Raw genomic sequence first — 19,941 nt, 5'->3', positions numbered from 1 at the left:
AACGGGCAGGCTGACCATTTGGGAACGAGCGAGAACAGTGGTAAGGGCACCCAACCCCCAGAGCACACACGGACCAGGTCCTACACCGCGCACGTGCTCTGCATTCACTCGGCGCGTCACCGCACTGACCCCGTGAAGTAAGTACCAGTGTCACCTCGCTTTGAGAGACGGGCTAACTGGGGCACAGGGAGGTGGCACGCTCTCCTGAGGCTGCACAGCCGGGAAAGGCAGAGGCAGGACCAGAGCACGCAGCCGTGAGCGCCACGCCGGGCCATTGCCCTTCGAGTGTGAGGCAAACGGTCTGAGATAATTTCACTCAGAGCTCCGGCACGGCCTCTGCAAATTCCTAGATCCTCCCGGGCCCGGCGCCGGTTGCCTTGTCATCCTTACGCCCAGCCTGCAGAGGGTCTCGGAGGAATTCAAGGCGGAGAGGATGAGGAACAAACACTGTAAATGGCATGAAATTAGGAAATCAACAAATCCAACTGGACTGGGGGCCTCGAAGCTGAAAACCAAGAGTGTATAAAATGCACAAAGGCTGGACTGTTCGGGAAACTCTACCCAATCTTGTGGTAAATAAGAAGCTGTGTCCTTGAGTGACCTTGAGCAAGCTCCCTTCTGAGGCTCCATATCCTTAATTATTAACACAACAAAAGTGAGCACAAGAAGGGGCCTGGATTCAACTTGAACGTCTCCTTCGGTTCTAGAAATGCTGCGTGTTTTCAGGCTGGTTCCAGTCAAGTCTCGCTCTGACTCCTGGTCGGCTCTCCCTGTCTGAGCGCTTGGTCACCTCCGTCGAGGACAAGAAGGAGCCTGTCCCCTTCCACGCCAGCATGTCCCCCTCAGTCTGCTCTCTGCCGACCACCTCAACGGAACGCGGGCCTCATGGCCCAGAACCTGAGACCCGGGAGCCGCTCTCTTCTTCCCGAGCGACACAGCACTCCAAGCCGAGACAGAACGGAGACCCTGAAGCCCCTCTCCCGACCAAGGTGTTAAGAGTGAGAGCGCTGTATCTTGTTGACAATGACAGCAGTCGCGCTCAGCAGTACCATATGGGATCCACAATTTAGCTCCATTAATGCTCTTAATTTGAAGACATCAAGCCCTAATTACACACTGGGTACTAAAAAGGCAAAACCCTTCCCCGGTGCCAGCTACTTAGTGGTACTCTGTTGCCTTAACAGCTGGTTGAGGCAGACTCGGGCCAAGACAGGCCTGCGAGCTCTCTCAGGTGGAAGAGGGCAGCTCGCGGAGCACGAGCACACGGGAACAATGGACGCCCTTGCCCGGCCCGCCCAGCCGTGGGGTTTGCTTCCAGGGCCGGCGACTCGCCCACCTGAGGCGCACCCCTGCCCAGCCCGGTGGGGTCCGAGAGGGAGGGCGGCGCCGACCCCCGACCCCCGAGGACACGCTCCTGCTCCTGGGCCTCGGGTCGGCTCCCGCCTCGGCTCTCGGGGCCCCGCGCGCTGCTCACCTCCTGCTTCATGCTGCCGTGCAGCCGCAGGAATGTTAATCGCGTGGACGCAGATGGCGGCTGCCCGGACGCCGGGGCCCCGAGGCGGCTCAGCAGGGTCTGCAGGAAGAGGTGGTAGTGGAACTCCACCAGCTCACAGCTCGAGAAAAAGACGATCATCTTCTGGTCTTTTTCAAACTACATCAGTACAGACAGGAAAAGAACCACCACATTTTTAAGATCAGGTGACACTAAAATGAGTATTTCTCTAAGATACACAGTATTTTAGTGAGTATTTCTCTAAAATACACAGTCCTGCCGGCCCCGATTTGGAAACGCGGCGACGGACAGCTCTGAATCATTTCACAAACATAACCCCGATGTACCATGCTACGCAGCGGAGATGAGAGGAAGCCGGCAGAGCTGAAACTGCGACCGGCCTTCCCGAATCTGAGACAGACACGCTGGGGGCTCTCTGCGCCCACCCAGGGCTCGCCGCGCGGGCAGCAGTCGGGAGGCCTCGCCCTCCAGCCCCTGCACCCGCTACTCTGCCACGACCAGGCAAAGGTGGCACAAGATCTCATCAACACAGAAATACTGGCACTCTTCCAAAACCACGAGCACAAAACTCTGTCTGCCCACATTCAGCATGTTTCTGCCGCCTGAGATGCTCCTGTTCTCGGGCCCGGAAGAGGATTCGGGCAGATTTCGTGTCGAGCGTGGCAGCTGGCCCTGACCTCTGGTTCTTTACCACAACCCCGGAACTGCTGACTGGTAAGGTCTGCATCAGCAAACACGGGTGAGCTGGAAAACTCTCGTGCGTGTGTGTCCGTGAGGGTCCCTCTGTTTGCTGCCATCAACAACTGACACGGGAAGACGGGACCTTCTTCCCTTGACAGAGCCGGGCCTCGGGTGTGGGCCTCGGGCGCGGGCCTCGGGTGCGGGCCCACCTTGCACTTCTGCAGAATGAAGGCCGCCAGGGAGACGAGCCTCAGTTTGCTGGGAACCAGGGCCACGTGCTGATGGAGACTTTCCGGAATCGCAAAGCTGTCCGGCTCGCTGCCAGCCGGGAGAAGGGAGGCCTCCGGAACTGCTCCGCCCTGTGGCTCAGACTGGCCACGGTGTTCATCCAGGACAGAAATCCTGACCGGATTGAGCAAGCTGATATCAGCTAGCCGGGTCACACCTTGAAGCAAAAGTGACAGGCAAAACCGGTGACAGGAACACACTGTGGGACTAATCTCGTACATACAACCCGCCCACACCACACGTCCAGGCTGATGAAGAGGCTCCCTATGGGGAACACCAGGGACGCAGAGGCCTGCCCCGTGCTCGATGGGGGGGGGGGGGGGTCCGACGATTCCACACCAGCGTTTCTCAGCTCTGACCTGGGCAGGACCACTGAAAGGGTCACTAATAGCGCTCTCTCCCCGCCCCCCAGCCCCCTTAAAGGGTTCTATGGTTCTATCTACTGATAAAAGGGTGTCACAGGTTTCTGTCACGGGTTTTATAGGTTTACAGGCCTTCTCAGAAACTTTATTGTATTGACACACACCAGAGAATTTCCTTTTCTTTCTTTCTTTTTTTTTTTTTAAAGATTTTATTTATTTGACAGAGAGAGAGACAGAAAGAGAGGGATCACAAGCAGGGGGAGCGGGAGAGGGAGAAGCAGGCCTCCTGCCGAACAGGGAGCCCGATGAGGGGCTTGGTCCCAGGACCCTGGGATCATGACCCAAGCCGAAGGCAGAGGCCTAACAACGGAGCCACCCAGGTGCCCCCACACGAGGAATATCTAAGAGCACGAGGAAACGCGTGGCATTCCCCAAACTTCTGAGCACAGAATCATGGATTATCTCTCAAAATTAACGTGACTTAGGAGACATTTTGAGAACCAGTATGTACACACTGTCATAGGGCCAGTAAAACGAGTGAACCAGCCCTGAGAGCACACAGGCTGGGTTGTTTTGAGAGGGTAACTCTGCCAAGCCCCAGTGCCCGTCTATGAAGAAAAGCTCGAGATGTCCATCTCATGCAGATGGAAAGACAGAAATGAACTTGAAATCTCTGTTTAAGGGTCAGTGCTCTTTAAGAGGAAGGTAGGCTGGTAACACCCACAAAAACCCCTCATGACACCTCTGGACAGATGGGAGTCAGCCTGTTCTCTCCTTTCGCCCTGCCAAGAGCTCGGGGAGCACTCTCCTAATGGACGTGGCTCTGGCCCTGCCCTACCCCTCCCCCACCCCCCCAAGCCCGGGGAGCACAGGAGGGCCTGACAAGACTAGAGGAGGAGGGCAGGACAGGAGTCTGAAAAGGCAGTGCCTTAGGGACACCTCCCTCCTCAGCCTGTCCCCAGCGTCGAGAACCACCGCGGACAAATGACGCCTGTTACATCTATGTCCTCCCTCCTGGTTAGGAACAAGGAGCACTCCTTTTCAACTCACCTTCTGTGAGTGTCGCCGATAGTAAGACGTTCTGTCGTTTCTGGCACTCAGCATTTACAGCGTTGAGTATCACCGTGATATCCTTTTCAAAACCCAAATCCAGGATTCTGCAGTTTCAAGAGAGGGGATTTTACTCCACATGCGAAGGGAAGACTGCCGTGAGCCGGCAGAAGCAGCTCTTTTCCCCAGTTTTCAGGCTCCTGGGTGAGGCTCACCTGTCTGCTTCATCCAAAATCAGCCACCGTATCCGACGAAAATGAATGTTCTTCGTGGATTTGATATGATCCACCAGCCGCCCAGGAGTCGAGATAAGGATATTTATTCCTTTGCGGAGTCTGTTTAAAATTATGTATCGGGAAAGAAAGTAAATCACATGGGGCCAGCTGTATCAACAGAAAACACCGCAAACCGGCACGGGAGACAGATTCATGTCCAGCACCAACGTGCACAGTGTGCAGCCATGACAAACACGATGACGGAGGGATACAAAGATAGAGCTGAGTTTTCATTTTCCTCCAAAGTTTCTCTTGTATAGAATGTAATTATTAAGATCCAAAATTATATTAAATTCATAAAACCTTATATTTGAAAGGAATCTGTACTACATAAATCAATGTCCTTTATCTGATCCGTGCATCCTTTCTTTCTAGAACAGTCCAGATCGATGATCATCTAAGCCTGTTCTTGAAGGTTTCTGTGCCAGGGACCTAATGAGTTATCCGACACAAATGCGATCCGACGGCTAAAATGTTTACTTCTACTGAATCTTTTTTGTAACCTACATACGACAAGGCCCAGCTTTGTTCTGTAGACTAGGGAGAATAAATCAAAGTTCTTACTCCCAAACATCCTTTATCCCATATTTCCATTGCAATAAAAGCTTCCAATTTTTAGCTGAGTATATTTCCAGCCTCTTTTGAAGTTAAATATGGCTGTGTGCCTACATTCGAGCCTGGGGCAGAAGGACAAAGACCATAAGTATCTTTGGAGTATGATTATCTTTGTTTCTGCTGGCAGGGAACAAGATGTGATGGCTGGAGCTCTAGCAACCCTAAAACTATGGAGTACCCTTGAAAATGGAAGCTTTGCTTGGCAGCACAAAAAGATAGAAGCGACTTAGATCCTGATCCCAGAGCACCATGCCAGCCTGGGATGGGCTACAGCTGGCTTCTTAAATGTGAAAGAAAAAGAAAACGGCCACGTGTTTGTGCCACTGCTTTTTGTTTTGTTGTTATTTATGGCTGAATCAAACCTAACCAATACCCTTAGGTTTCAAGTTTAGTATTTACTCCTCCATTACAAACTGCACACACGTGACTGGGGGTTACTACTGAGCACGAAGATACAATACGATAAAGACGCTTCAAAAAGAATACAGATGAATTTACCTGTTGCAACATTTTCTCCTGACCCTCAATACCACTTCCAATACAGAAGTCCGAACCAGTGTTTTAGATAGAAGAAGCAAAGTGTAGAGCGTTATATAAGTTTATGACCTTGTTTTTGTGGAGCCAAACAAGACCCTAAACTCCCAATTAGACAAAAGAGAATCGTCAAGGGGGTGGACACGAAAAAAGGGGGACTCAGGGGTGCCGGTGGGGTGGCAGAACTTGAGAGGATAGTGAGCACTGCTACCAACCACATCAGAAGGAAAACCCTTGTAGGTTCATCAGTATTTGTCAGGACAACACCGTCAGGAGGTGACCACTCCCTGCTGCCTCAACTGATCCCTGCGCTTAGGGACGAGGAAGCACAGTTTGAGATAAGGCTCTCTCCTAGGTTAGAAGGACCAAATCCCAGTGACTAGGAAGGCAGAACAGACAGATCCAAACAGGAATGGGTAACAAACAAGGGTCCCCGTGCATACCTGGCCTTTTCTGATTTCCTTTTCTCTCCTCCCATCAACACTCCAGGCACAATCCAGGTAAATGGCTACGGAATGATAGCAGACAAAAATCACTGCAAAGCCCTTAAAGATTTTATTTATTTATTTGATAGATAGAGAGAGAGAGCGCCAGAAAGCACAAAGTTGGGAGCAGCGAATGGTAGAGGGAGAGGGAGAAGCAGGCTCCCTGTGGACAAGGGAACCTCAGGTGCGGCTCCATCCCAGAACCCTGGGATCACAACCTGAGCCAAAGGTAGACACACAACCCACTGAGCCACCCAGGCGCCCCATTAAAGCCCCCTTTACTGAAGATACAGAGACTGATTCCAAATTCTTTTTTCTTAGAGAAGCTGGGAGAGAAGACCTGGGCTTCTCAGTGTAGGAGGTACGACTGTGCAGACACAATTCCTAGGCCTCGTCCCTGCCATGGATAGATAGCAGCAGTATTCACTTAAATTACGGCTCTATAACTAGCTTCTAGGACAGCAAGAGAAATGGGAGCTTTCTAAATGATTCCAGTAGCTTCTCTGCCTTTCCCCGTGGAGCCTGAGTTAAAAACACATTTCACTAAGTCTACTGCCTCTTCCTCCTTCCTGGGTACAATAAAACCCAAGCACAAACCTTCCTTATTCCCCACCCTAGACAAAAGAAAGGACAGCTCAATTCTGGATCAGTTTGGTAGGCTGGCAGGCTTTGGCTCTGAAGCCCTCTCTCTTCTTTCTTAAGTCCTTTAGCTTTCCATGCTATCCCTTCGTGGTTGTCCCTGTGAGTCTCCACATGTGGCTTGCCAAGGACCACAGGGAGCAAACTACAGCATAGCAAGTGCCAGGAAACACTTGTCATCTCAGCTAGAAACCGGCAGTTAGTAAAGTCTAGATAAGTAAAATCCTACAAATTATACCTGGGCAGAGCAGAGAGGCCCAGGGAATCCAGAAAACCTGAAAGAATTTCTTGCTTTTTGAAAATAAAGATAAGACTGGGAGACTTCTCTTTTCTCAAAAAGGAAAACAAGGATAAAACTGAACTCATGGCTCACCTCACCTTAAGCAGTTTCTGGACAGTGTCAAAGCTTTGCAGAGCCAGCTGTAAAAAGAGTGAAAAGTTACAGATAATAAACGAGGCTGTTCCTCCTCCCATCCGCACCCCCTCACCCCCAACTTTTAAAAACCTTTAGACAACGTAAAGTGATTAGGATTCCAACTCAGACCTTAAGTTAAGATTTGTGAAAAACAAAATTGGATACACAGCATCTATTCAGAACAGAACATCCTATTGTTATATTCCTTCTGGAACTTGTCAGTTTGGAGACTGCGGACAGAGATACTGCGTCCACTCCTTGGACATGTACAAAACTAGTGTCTTGTGCTCCCTCTGCTGGCTCAAATTCCCAGAGTGCCACACAGAGAAGCACAAGTCTACGGTGCACATGGATGGAGAAGTGAACAGCGTCACCCTGAATGTGCCTCCCTTCGGGAAGAGACAACAGAACATGCAGGAGGAAATCACCTGGAACAGAGCTCAACGGGCCAGCCTCTGGGCACACTTCTTTAAAGGTGGTATGAGGTACCCTTCAAATATGCCAAACAGGGCACGGAGAGGTCGTCACTCCCCAAGTTTATTAAAGGAACAAAATCAAACAATCCCAGTGGAAACTAGAGGAGGTGAAAATTAATGTAGGTCATAACCACTAACAGCCATCAAGAAGCCTCAACATAATCCCTTTATCCGAGGGTATGTATACAGTTGCCACATGCTTAGTATTCACGGTGCATCCTAGGGAAGTAGCAAGTTTGCTGCTGTAAAAATGTAAATAGCTTCAGCCTGCTCCCTCACAGGACTGAGTCAAGACAGGGCATGCAGGCCGCAGGACAGGCTAGTAGAACCCTCTGTCTTCAAGATCTGTTCTCTGCAAGGAAGTAATCAGCATCTGACAGAGAAAACAGATGCCCTCATCGAAACTCGCCTCTCTAGGCAAATAAAATAGATCAGACGGGAGAGATTTCCACCAAGAAAGAAGAAAAACGTTAAGAAGCTAAACTTTGAAGAACAAGTAAAATCTTTAGTACAGCAGCCTCTTAAAAAAAAGAAAAAAAGAAAGCCTATTTTAGGGCCAATGGCTTTAATTTTTAATTAAGTTATAAAACAAACCAAAAAAGTAGAAAATGTAATTATTTAAATTCCACTTAAAAGTACAGAAATTTATAGTGTCATTAGTTTTTAGACAATAAGGGAATGCTTTTCCATACTCAGCTTATGATTTTCAAAGAGTATTTGAATTTTTCTCCTTGATGGGAATCAAAAGGAGGGTCCCAGGCAAAGGTAAGGATGCAGGAGGGAGAAAAAATGGAAAAAACCCACTTTAAATTCAAAAGGATCTTACTTCCAAAAGGAAAGTACCTGCTTAAGATCCCACCTGAAGATGAGACAGCTTACCTCTCTTGTCGGCACCAGTACCAGGGCATAGGGGCCATCACTGCGCTATCAATACAGAAGGAAAGAAATGCCGTGAGCAGGATGGATGAAGGTCACAGGACTCCAGGTGGACGGAACTTGACGGTGGCCCCTTGCACATGTCAGCGGTAGTCTCATTAAGGAGGAGACTACGACGCCCACTACCCTATTATCCTATTATTATGCAACCTTGTTCTAAACGTTCCGGCCCATGCAATCAGACAAGAGAAAGAAATACATATAAATTTGGAAAGTAGGAGGTACACCTGTCATTGTTAGCAGATGACATTTTAGCCTAAAACAAAAACCTGGAGAATCAACTGAAAATCTACCATAAAAAAGACAACTTAGTCGAGTAGCTGAACGTAAAATTAATAGTACACAAATCTATAGCCTGACTCAAAAGTTACAAAATACAATGGAAGGGGGGGAAAAAACACACCAGAGCAGCAACAAGCTTGACAAAAAATGTACAAAATCTTCATGACACACATTTTAAAACACTTCTGAGGAGCATAAAATAAAATCTGAATAAATGGGAATAAAATCTGAATAAATGGATACATCCAAAATGTATCCTATTCTTGGATAAGAGGACGCCATATTACAAGATAAGCTAATTCAAAGTCAACCCACAACTGTGATATAAACCTAACAAAGCTGCCACACGTATGCACATGTGCACACAACTTACGTAAAAAATACATACAATCAGACAAGCTGATTAAAAACTTCCTATGAAAAATAAATGTGCAAGAATAACCAAAGTATGTCTGAAAAACATCAGATGTTAAAACACTTTAAGACATTCTAATTTAAAAAATTGACACTGGAATATAAATTGGGATTACACAGCAAACAGCCCAGAACAGAATCCAGTTTACACGGAACGGGAAGAAGGAAGCTGCGTCTTGCATCCGTGGTGGAAAGACAAATTATTCAGACTTCAAGAACAAAGTCAGGAAAGTCAAGTTGGAATTATGTAGGCCTTTTTACAGACGACGCAAAACTCAGAAACTATCAAACAAAACACTAATAAATTCTATTACATAAAAATTTTTAACTTCAGAATGGAAAAATAATACCTAAACAAAATCAAGTACTAAATGACGAAATGAGAGGAAAACATGCCATTTGTAAGAGAAAGGGTCAATTTCCTTGGCTGACAAAGGTCTGTGATTCAAATAAAAAATAAAAATAAAAAAAAACCCACAACAACTGAAATAGAAAACAGGAGCAGGAAAACCAGCACAGCAGGTAGCGTCTGGAGGGCGTGGCGAGGAGCTCCTGGGCGCCCTGCTGTGGGGCACGTACCTTGCCTTCGCCCACTGCAAGTTCAACTGTGTTTATCTACTAAGTAAACATGCCACTTCCACTTCCAGGGATTTCTCTAAACGATGCTCCTGTGAGCACGCATAAAAAAGTCAAATATTTTACAGACTGTGAAGTGTGCAGACTAGCCTTGTTTGTAGCAAAACTGACCCTAACATAAGTTCCACCAACTAGCGACTGGTGTGGTACCTTGTGGAGGCGACAGGCATCGAGATACTAGGGGCCGTTACAAAAGCAAGGCAGATGGGCGGGGCACTGCTAAGACACTATCCCTGAACACACTAAGTGAACCAAAGCAAGGTACAAAATGCACAGCACACAACCACTTGTGCATCAAACCACACACACACAAAAGCTCCAAGGAAAGCGGGAAGGGGAATCCGTGGGCTCACTCCTTCGAGATGAGCCCTGGGAGGACCACCCAACTGGCAGAAGACCCTCGCGCCTGAAAGAGCGGTGGTGCCCTGCTGCTGCCCGGCTGCTGCCCTGCTGCTGGGGAGAGGAAGTGTGAGACTTACTTCCCAGCATGTATTGTCTGATACTTTTTTTTTTTTTAACGTGTACATTGTATCTAAAAAATAATAACAAAGATAATAATAAGAAAACAAAAAGCAAGCCGGTGAAGGCCTCGGTCAGCTCAGCAGTGTCTTGCATCTCTAGAGTGCTCACAGACACTTAGGAATTAATCAAAACGATGTTAGCGCAGGAGCTAAGTGCAGGTTTCGAGCCGATTCAATCACAAGCATGGTCTTTCTGTTTTGCATAGGCAACATTTACCCATAAGGAGAAAAGGATTTGGAATTCGAACTAGAGCCGTCTGTACTCGACATCAAGTCTGCGGGGCCCAGGCGAGGAACAGTAAACATGTTAGTACAACAGTATCAACGTGCCGCGGTGTGACGTTAGGAGATTCTGACATTTCAAAAGGTGTTACTACACAGAGAAGAAGAAAGGAAAATCAATTCCTCGCAGGGCAGAAGTGAGTAAAGAAGGACGGATGTGTTGTTAAGAAAATCAGAGCCCACATAACTGGAAGAGTGAAAGCGCAGGAAAGCAATCCGTTCTCATCCCATCACCCAAGTAATGTACGACTCTGCTGGGTGCCTTGAGTTCGCCGCTCCCTCCAGATAGGTTTTTCACAGGTCAAATCATTTTACGATGAACTCCAAGGGTCTCTAACTGAATATTACTTGAAATAAATGAATTAAATTTGGACTCTTTTACAGAATATTTCAATCTTTAATAGGATGAACTGCTACGGATGCTAAAATATATGGAATGAATAAAAACGACGACAGGCTGGTGAACATTTCTAGATAATAAGCAAATCAAACTGTTGCCTTTCAAACGAGCCACACGGCCGAAGCCGCATGAGCAGGTGCTGTTGCAGAAGCTGGCTACCAGCCGGCTCTCCGCCCTCCATGTGCGTTAGCTCAGGAGCCTCACGGCATCCCTGGAGCCACGCACCACACGTGAAGTCACTGACACACAGAGGGACGAAATGGTTTGCCTAAAGACACACTCAGATCCGGGCCTTGAGCAGAGCTGCCCACCGCACGGTCGCCCTTAGGTACGTAATCCAATCTCTCCTGCCCTCAGGTCACCGACCTACGAAATGAGACAGCTGTGCTGGAGCTACAGGACCCACGCCAGCTCAAGGATTCCCCAACTCTCCAACCTTATAAAAAACATAACAAAAAGCCCCCCAAAACCCATGGTTAGTAAGAAACTCCCCTAGAATTTATAAATGGATGAGACTTTCCTACGTTATGGCAACACTCGGCCTCTCTCCTTCTCTAGCGAGGTACGAGTCCCGTGCTAAGTCCTTTATTTGAGTTATCACACTGAAGAGTGCCCAATGGGAAGGAAAAAATCAGTCATCTGCAGGAAATAAATTCCTCATTTGTCTACCTCAGAGGAAACCAGTATGAATAGTTTCTTCCTTGTCTTTTTATGTACACACGCAGGGTATTATTTATGAAATCAGATCATCCTGTATATACTGTTTTGTACCCTGCCTTTTTCGTTTTAACATGCGAGAACACTTGTCAAGTTCACAAAGAGAAACCACTTTTAATGTCTATGTAAGGTCCCACCACTTAGATGTTATGTAGGATTTCATTTTATTGATTTAAAATTGTTTAAATAAAACTTAAGTATAATTTAAAAACTCATTTTGAAATAAATGAAGACTTACAAAAAAACTCTATCAATAGTGCAAAGAACTCTCTTATACTTTCTTCCAGCTTACTCCTACGGTTCTCAAGTCTCAAAATCCCAGTACGATGATCAAAAGCAGGGACTTGGCACTGACGTGAGACCGACTTAATCCACAGCGCACACCCCGACTTCAGTGACTGACCTCTCCGTGTCCCCCCCCAGACCAGGACCCGGAGCAGGACCACGCATCGCACTGAGCTGTCACGCCTCCTTCGTCTCTTTCAACCGAGGGTAGTTCTTCAGCATTTCTGTTTTTAGTGACCGGAATACTCTGGAACACTAGCGGCCTGTTGCTTTATAGGTCTCTAGATTTGTGTTTGTCTGATATTTGTTCGTGATTAAATCCAGGAGACGCGAGTGGGGCAGGAAAACCACACAAGTGGGACCGTGACCTCTCTGGAGACGTGCAGGCTGACACGTCCTGGCACTGGGGATGCCCACACTGGCTGCCTGGGGAAGGCGGTGGCAGCCAGGCCTCCCCAGTGTGAAGTGACTGTTTGTCCCTTTGAGGTTAAGAGGTGTTTTACAGGGAGATCTCAAAAGATCTCCCTAGGTAAATACCCCATTTTTCATCAGACTCTCACCCCTCATTTTGGCATCTATGACGTGTGACACTGTGTTACTAAGGCACCGGCCGATGGTGCTGCTCTCCTACGACACTGTGAGACCTGCTTCTCCTTTTCCCACCTATTTATCTGTTCCCTCAATAATTCATCACTTTGTACTATCTACCTACATATAATCTATCTACAATACAATCTATCTATCTACAATAATCTCTCAGTTTGTACTCATGGGTGTTAGTTTTAACCTCTGGGCTATAATCCAAAGCTACCACTGCCTGCTTGTCACTCGGTATCAGGTGGGCTGGACACACACTTCATTCTGTCTGCCCAAACTGAGGGGAAAAAAGTAACGGAGGAGCTCCTCCCACCTGCGTGTGCGCCCACCTCACTTCCTAGTTCAGATCTCACCACGTCCTCTCCACAGAGGATAACCAGAACGTATTTGTGGGACTCTGGGCTGGGTTTTGAGAGAGTGCCTGTGCCCCTGGAGCCCGGCAGTGAACGCACCTCCTACAGGACCCAGGGACCCCACTTTCGGCCCCTCTGGCCCGGGCACTAACTGTGTTTCCCACCTAAAGACAAGTACTACTCCCCGCTGCTCCCCAAGCCTCCGTTTCTTTCTGTAAACTCAGGCTAACAGTAATACCTGTAACTCACCAGACCGAGGCGTGGGGTTTAAGATTCAAGAAGATAAACATAGACAAAGAATCCAGAACAATGTCCAACACAAGGAGCATGTACTTTACAAATGTTTCCTATTAGACCTGCTGTGATGACTACAAGTATAGTTTTTCTAGTTTCTCCAGACACAATCCTCAGACACAAAGTGTTCAGGTAATAAATGAGTCAAAAAGAAAAAAACACTGCTAAATGGAGACAGATTCTTTTGGTCCCAGTATAACTACTTTGGATCAGTTGGATGTTGCTTATGTACTCTGAGCAGTAACAGAAAAACACTATACTCACCTGTATTTTTGATTTCATTGCTTGAAGCGTCTGGACCACAGGGATGCAGTAGGCAAGAGTTTTACCTTTAAAAAAAAAAAAAAAAAAAAGAACAAAAGCAATTAAAATCATAGACCCTAAAGATGTAGGAAAAGCAAAGGAAGTTAAGAAAAGGGCTCTGCTACTTTGGAGAGCACTGAACTCCGGAGACGGGTAAGCGCACACCCAACATCCAGGAGCGGCAGGAACGGAATCTGCCCATCTGCCACAATTCCCAATCTTGTCTGTAAATCCAGGACTTCCCAAAAAAACCTGCAGCTAAAATCCCTCATCCAGCTAACAAAGGGAGACAATGACACATGTCTCAAGTTACACAAAGGCTCGACTTGAGGACTGCCCCTCAAAGCTAGAAAACCCCTTTAAGGTCGCCCCTAACCATGCACCTGAACTTCACGGTTACGTAAATGACCTGCACGGCGCTGACATGCTTGGGAGACAGCCTGAACCCCGAGCCGGCCTCTAAAGACCGTGGAGAAACCAAGGAATGGCAAAAGCTTCAGGTTTCCACACACCTGAATGGTGGCTGAGCTGGGGGCGGGGAGCGTGGTGAAGAGCCAACCTGCCATTCTGGGCACAGGAGGGGCAGAAGACCAAGTCTGCAGAAAATTTTGGAACCCGCAAAAGCGGTAGCAGAACTGGTATCCAAACAGTGTGAGCTCACACCGGCACCGTGCTCTGGGATCAGAGGAAAATACTCATCCCCGCTGGAGTGCGGAGGGCAGCTCGGGTGCACAGATGTGGGACTGGGCACAGTCCTGACAGAGGCCGACCACCTCCTGATCATTCCTAACCGCAGCACCACCAACCTCCCCACCTGCCCTTCCTTTCACTAGGGGAACAAATTCAGGGCTCTCCTCCAGAGCAGGCATGGCCTCCCTCCTTCCCCCAACAAAGTAAAGCCACCGCTGCCACAGACACCTCCCTATGGAACCTACCATGTGAGTGTGGCCCGGGTGTCCGGGAAAAGGGTCAGAAGTTAAGTGGCAACTGACCTGAGCCCGTCTGTGATCTCACCAGAGCATCTCTGCCTTCCAGCAACGCCGGAATACTTTGCTTCTGAACGCTTGGACAGCCCAAAAGAAAGAACACATGCTGAGCTGTAACATTTTACCCTCCCCTGTTCACAGGCACAGACGCAGGACACACAAACCACAACCGCCCCCATTCTTTGCTGTGTCTGCCAACTGCTGCTTTAAAAGTCACTGAATCATTCAAACGAAGGTGCTGAGAAAAACTTTTGATGAATGGAAGGATAAGAGCTCAGTTCAGTTTCTGGAACTCAGCTGAAAATACTGAGGTGAGCCAGGACTGGCCGCTCTAGCAAACGGATCACAAAGAAAAATGGCACAGGCATGATGACAAGCTCGAGCTCCCATGAGAGCATACCCGTCCCCCGACCCCCGCCTCCCGTGGCAGGCTCTGGGACCCAGTAAGACGTGACAGGACGATTCCCAGCAAGAATACAAGGAAGCTTGTGAGCCAACCACACAGCCTGCAGCTGCTTCCCAGTTTCCAAAACACCGAGGTGTGACTATCACACACAAAGACGTGTGTCCACACATGTGTTTAAAAACAAACAACAAAAAGGGCACAGAATTCACTTAAATTTGATCGATAAAATTAAACAAAAAAAAATGGGTAAGAGGGGTCCTCCTTTTATTCAAGACCCTTACTAATATGTACCTATGACTTATATGTGATAACGAGTAAAATTAAACTATGAAGCACACACACTCACGAAAAGGAATTTCATCTCTTCTCTGTACCTTTCACTATTCCATTTTCCAAGAATCATCACTCTTAAACATTCGAAAACATTTGTGTCCGTATCCCATTACACCCGACCACAATATTTACTCCTTTCTTTTTGGCTGCCTCTAGTTCTTACTACTAAAAAATGACGTGACAAATTCTCTATTGTGGACATGTGATTTTCAGTGTGGCAAGGACACCAGCGGGATCCATGCAGACATCTTCTGGACCGGATCAGAGCTCCGAACAGAGGCAGTTGGGGACTCAGTCTCTCCATTTAACAAGTGGGAGAACCGGGTGGGTGAGTGCTGTCTCAAGCCCTCAGCGGGCAACAATCCAGCAGTGTTCTCTAACACCGAGACACAAATGTGCTCAGTGCTCCACAGATAACTCCGATTTCACTGGTCATATACATTCAAGTCTTAACAAAAACAAGGCTGGCCTAGAACCCTTACCTGGTCATACTAGTCATGTTTAAGACCGTATTTATTGTGGAAATCTAGGAGAGAACACACAAAATATTTTTAACTACTGACTTTTTGGCACAAATATATTTAATGCAAATGAGGATGCAAAGAAGAAGATAGCGGGAGAAAGACAATGGCCGTGCTCCCTCCAACCCGTGTTCTTCCTACCAGCGAGTGTCACCGGGGGTGGCTCTGCCCACCACCCCCACTCCCCACCCCCCCATACACGCACATACACACACGCGCAAGCGGAAATGTCTGGAGAAATTTTGGTTGTCCCAAGTGGGGCAGGGGACGCCACTGGCATCAAATGAGTAGGCACGGAGGGCTGCTGGACATCCTATCACGCACAGGGCAGTGCCCGTGAGTTATCCATCCCCAAATGGCCACAGCATAAACCTGTTCGATGTTCTCGCTCAAACCCATAGGTAAGAAAACAGCTTATGTGAGCCACCCTAAAGGGGTAAGTAAACTGTGACCATAGGAATAGAGGAAATCCAGACTCCCTAAAAGTTAATGCATTTTTCTCTTACTCATAAATAAGAGCGGAAAGTTCACAGTCCGAACAAACAAAAAACCCCCACCCATTTGTCTGTAGACAATGTATGTTAAAATAGCCTCATCTTCCCTCAATTCTTTGTTAACAAGAGACTACCCTTGATAGGAAGATGCCAGCTCAGTCCCCCCTCCTAGTCATTATGACCCCTGTCACCCACATGAGCTTCCACGTCCCATCCCCCCACTAATTAGGAGCTTGTCCTAGAGTCCAATAAGCAGAGCCCCAGGCCTACTTTGAATTAGGTGAGGAAAGTGTTTCGTTCTCGAGAAAAGGGCTGGGGATGGAGGGAAGGCCAGCAGACGGTGAGCTGAGCTCACCGGGATCGTCCGGGAAGAACATCTTGTCCATCTGACTTCATTCAGGTAACTTAGAGCAAAGTAACCAGCCTTGGATTTTTCTTCCTAGAACTGTCATTTCACAGACCTTCCCAAGGAATAACCACACTGAAAAAACCAAGAGACACTTACTAAATGTGGGTGCAGGTCCAGTTCATGGAAAGCTTCCGAAGTGAACACCTCTTCTTGTACCTGCTTTACTACAGGTCTGCAAACGATGAACAAAACCCAGGCATCAGTTCCCGTTGACAGAGAAAAAGGGCAGAAAACACTGAACTCCTCCTGTTGCTGAGCGCACCTGCCCCTGAACATACCTGTGGAGCTCTGGGATTTCAGGGTTGTTTTTAAATAACGACGAAGTCCTAACGCACAGTTTCTGTTCTCGGGTTCCGTCACTCACACCGACCAAAGATTTCCTTGGAGAAAATGTTTTCTGTGCCTTCCCCTTAAAAGTCCTTTGTGTTTCTTTAGCAGTAGCTTTCTTGGCCAGGAGAAACGCTGCCTTGTTCCTCCGCTTCGCTGGGGGAGCCTCCCCGGATGCTTGGTGTTTTCTTTTGGTGGCCTCTGCTTGCTGCGTTGTTCCCAAAAGGCAAGAGCAACAAGAGATGCATTAGTCCATGAAGACAGACCTCAGAGTGAAGCCTGACTGCCCACGGAATTGCATCTCTCCCTGCAGAGATCATTATGTCCCATATGTCAAGCAACAGTTTAGGGTCTGCAATCAGATTCTTTGACTCAGCCTTTTTTTTCCCCCAAAAAGAAAAAAACAAACAAAATAAAACAGATCGAAACACAAACACTGAGCTCATTCATCCACTAGACCTCACCATCCATCTTCACCATCAACTCCACCAAGATGAGGGTAAGGATCAAGAAGGGAGAACCCTTTGTGGGGCTGTATGTGAACAAACGCGAGTCTCTTTTTAAGGGAGGAGAAGCCCACCTTGTCAAGAGTGCGCGCTGTCAATCCTTCTCTCTAGATGTCCACCTACACAAAAAGAACAGGGGAGGGGGGAGCACATCCTCTTTCTCCACCGACAAAGCCTGTCGGTGACTAGACATGGGACGCTGCAGGCCTGCCCATGCCCAGGAAGCGGGAACCTTCATTACTGCTCGACCCCAGAGTGCTTGGATCGCTGTCACCCTCCCCTCACGCTGCTCCCCGGATTCAGATGGCTTGGAGACGATTCCCACTCGCCGTTTCCATTCCAAATGAGAATTCTGCTCCATCCATCACTTCTACCACAATTACTTCCAACTCTCCTTGCCTTTCAAGTCCCCACCTGATCACCGATTACAGGCTACAACACTCGGCATTCTCCTGCCTGTTGCTTATTTCTGAAACGTGGATGTGGTTACATGCCCGATGTCCAAACTTCTCCCAGGAGAAGAAACATCCAATTTTCTTTGAAGAAACATTTTATTTTCTTTGGCCTTCTCTTCCAATTTCCACATGAATAAAAAACATCCCATGAGTAGCCAGGACTTACTGTCCTGGCATTTTGGTTTCTCTTGGAATGCTATTTTCCCCTTAGCTTGAAAAGATGGATTCCATTTACACATCAGCTTGCTTTGGCCATGACTGTCAGCTGCAGGCTAACCCACCAACAGCAACACTTGTTTGTTCCTGACAACTACAGAACTCCTGTCTAAATAATTCAATAAATACACTTTTGAGAATTTACTAGTAATAAAGGAAGTACTGACCTACTCCATCATTTTACAAATCTATTCTTACAAAGTCCCAAGTTTATGAGTGTTCAGATTAAAGAAAGAGATAAAGTCACGTTCCAGGTCTGCTCAATCATTTACAAGGCAGAATGAAACGTGTTGTCGTTCCTTGATTTATGGGACAACACACTCTTCGGAGCACTCCCACCAGGCATGGACTTCCTACTCCACGCTCCTCGACAGGTGGCCTTGCGGTAGGCCTTGCCTACACATCTCCCCTTACCATTCTCCATCGCCGGAGACACCAAATTCTAGGGGTTAGGAAGCTATTTCTGACACTTGAACAAGATCTGCCACCTTGATCAACTCTCTGCTAGTCCGAGGCATCGCATTCCTTCACACATCGTTTAACTGCCTGTTTCTTCTTCAGACTTAGTAGCCCAAATAGGACACAAGCTTTCAATCCTTTCTCATCCCAGTCACTATTCTCACGTCATCTGTTCTCTAAAAGCACGTATTCAGAATTAGGCACAATATCTCACAGGCTCTCCGCTGCTCTTAGGCTAAAATAAAAAACCTGTAATATGATCTATAAAGCCCTCTAGAAGCTGGCCTCTGCTCATCTCAGTGCCCTCGTCTTGTGCCTCAGTCGTCCTGGTCTTCCTGAGTTCCCAGAAAGCCCCATGCTTCTTCCTTCCTCAGGGCCTTTGCACATGCTATTGCCACACCCATGTCTGCAACACCCTTCCCCCACCCTTTGGCTGGCTAACTCAAACTCATCCTCTAGATCTAGGCTTACTGGGTCCTCAGAAGAACCTTCCTCTCCTCTTCTCTCCACCAAGTCAGGCCAGGACTCCTACTCTTGGCTCTCCTAGGAGGCACCCTTTGTCCTCACTGTAGCATTCAGGACAATTACAAGCATGAAATGTAATTTGTTACGTGATGTCAGTCATCCCCATTAGACTGTAAACTCTACAAGGAAACGGACAAGTCTGTCCTGCGTGGCACTGCACCCTCGTATGGGCTCAATTCTGCCCAGAGTAAGTGCTCAATAAATGCTTGTAAGATGAATGACAACAACGGGATTATCCCTTCCCATAAGGTGGACGCTATTCCAGTGCTTGTTAGCTTTTCTGTCCCAGCAGCCACAACACATTCTTTTAAAAAAACTGACCACTCAGCAGCTGTCAAGTAGTGTAAGTAGTGTGGTTCTGAGGATACAAGGCTGAAAAACTAGTCAAGCCCTTGAGGAACTCACAGGCTAGTGGAAGAGACAAAAGTATAAAACCAGAAACCCAAACCTGTGTTTGTACTCAGAAGAGGTCTGTACAAAGGATTATGGAAGCACGAAACAAGAAGGCCACCTCGGCCTACGTCATAAGGGAAAGGAGGGAACAGAAATGCCTCATGAGGAGCAAGGACACACCTGCACTTCTAAAACGTCGGCTCCGCAACACTAAGCAAATTACCTCCCTGTGAGTTCCTTCCTGTACCTGTAAAACAAGGGGCTTCTGGCAGATGACCTCTACGGCCCACCTAGCCCTAAAAGTCTAAATACTATGCTTCTGATATTAATAAGTACACTAGAGCCCCGGAAATATGCTAAATACTTATGTGAATTAGCTAATGTATCATCCCATTTTAAGATGAGAACACGGAGGCAGAGATACGAGGTAATTTGTCCCAGGATCGCTGAGGGATCCAGGCTTTGCTCAGGCCCTGATTCTACAGCCAGGGTTCCGGATGGTTATGCTGTAATACTATTTATTAACTGTATCCTGTTTGGTTGGAAAACAGCATGTGT

General features: G+C 47.6%; 1 protein-coding gene across 2 annotated transcripts in view; it reads right to left on the bottom strand.

Moving 5' to 3' along the window:
* DDX31 (DEAD-box helicase 31) overlaps nucleotides 1-19,941 on the bottom strand; it is a 67,508-nt gene that overhangs the window by 45,632 nt on the left and 1,935 nt on the right. For both annotated transcript variants that reach the window (XM_032306456.1, XM_032306455.1), the window contains exons 2-13: nucleotides 16,781-17,037; nucleotides 16,599-16,674; nucleotides 15,561-15,604; nucleotides 14,346-14,416; nucleotides 13,315-13,379; nucleotides 8,213-8,257; nucleotides 6,821-6,862; nucleotides 5,762-5,826; nucleotides 4,110-4,229; nucleotides 3,895-4,001; nucleotides 2,404-2,639; nucleotides 1,475-1,651 (exon numbers count right to left, since the gene is read on the bottom strand). In XM_032306456.1, the coding sequence (XP_032162347.1) occupies nucleotides 1,475-1,651; nucleotides 2,404-2,639; nucleotides 3,895-4,001; nucleotides 4,110-4,229; nucleotides 5,762-5,826; nucleotides 6,821-6,862; nucleotides 8,213-8,257; nucleotides 13,315-13,379; nucleotides 14,346-14,416; nucleotides 15,561-15,604; nucleotides 16,599-16,674; nucleotides 16,781-17,037 (1,305 nt within the window). The remainder of the gene's footprint in view (nucleotides 1-1,474; nucleotides 1,652-2,403; nucleotides 2,640-3,894; nucleotides 4,002-4,109; nucleotides 4,230-5,761; nucleotides 5,827-6,820; nucleotides 6,863-8,212; nucleotides 8,258-13,314; nucleotides 13,380-14,345; nucleotides 14,417-15,560; nucleotides 15,605-16,598; nucleotides 16,675-16,780; nucleotides 17,038-19,941) is intronic.

This window comes from Mustela erminea, chromosome 12 (genome assembly GCF_009829155.1).
Source record: "Mustela erminea isolate mMusErm1 chromosome 12, mMusErm1.Pri, whole genome shotgun sequence".
NCBI classification, from domain to species: Eukaryota; Metazoa; Chordata; class Mammalia; order Carnivora; family Mustelidae; genus Mustela; species Mustela erminea.
The sequence above is the reverse complement of the archived record's forward strand: the minus strand, read 5'-3'. Positions and strand labels throughout refer to the sequence as shown.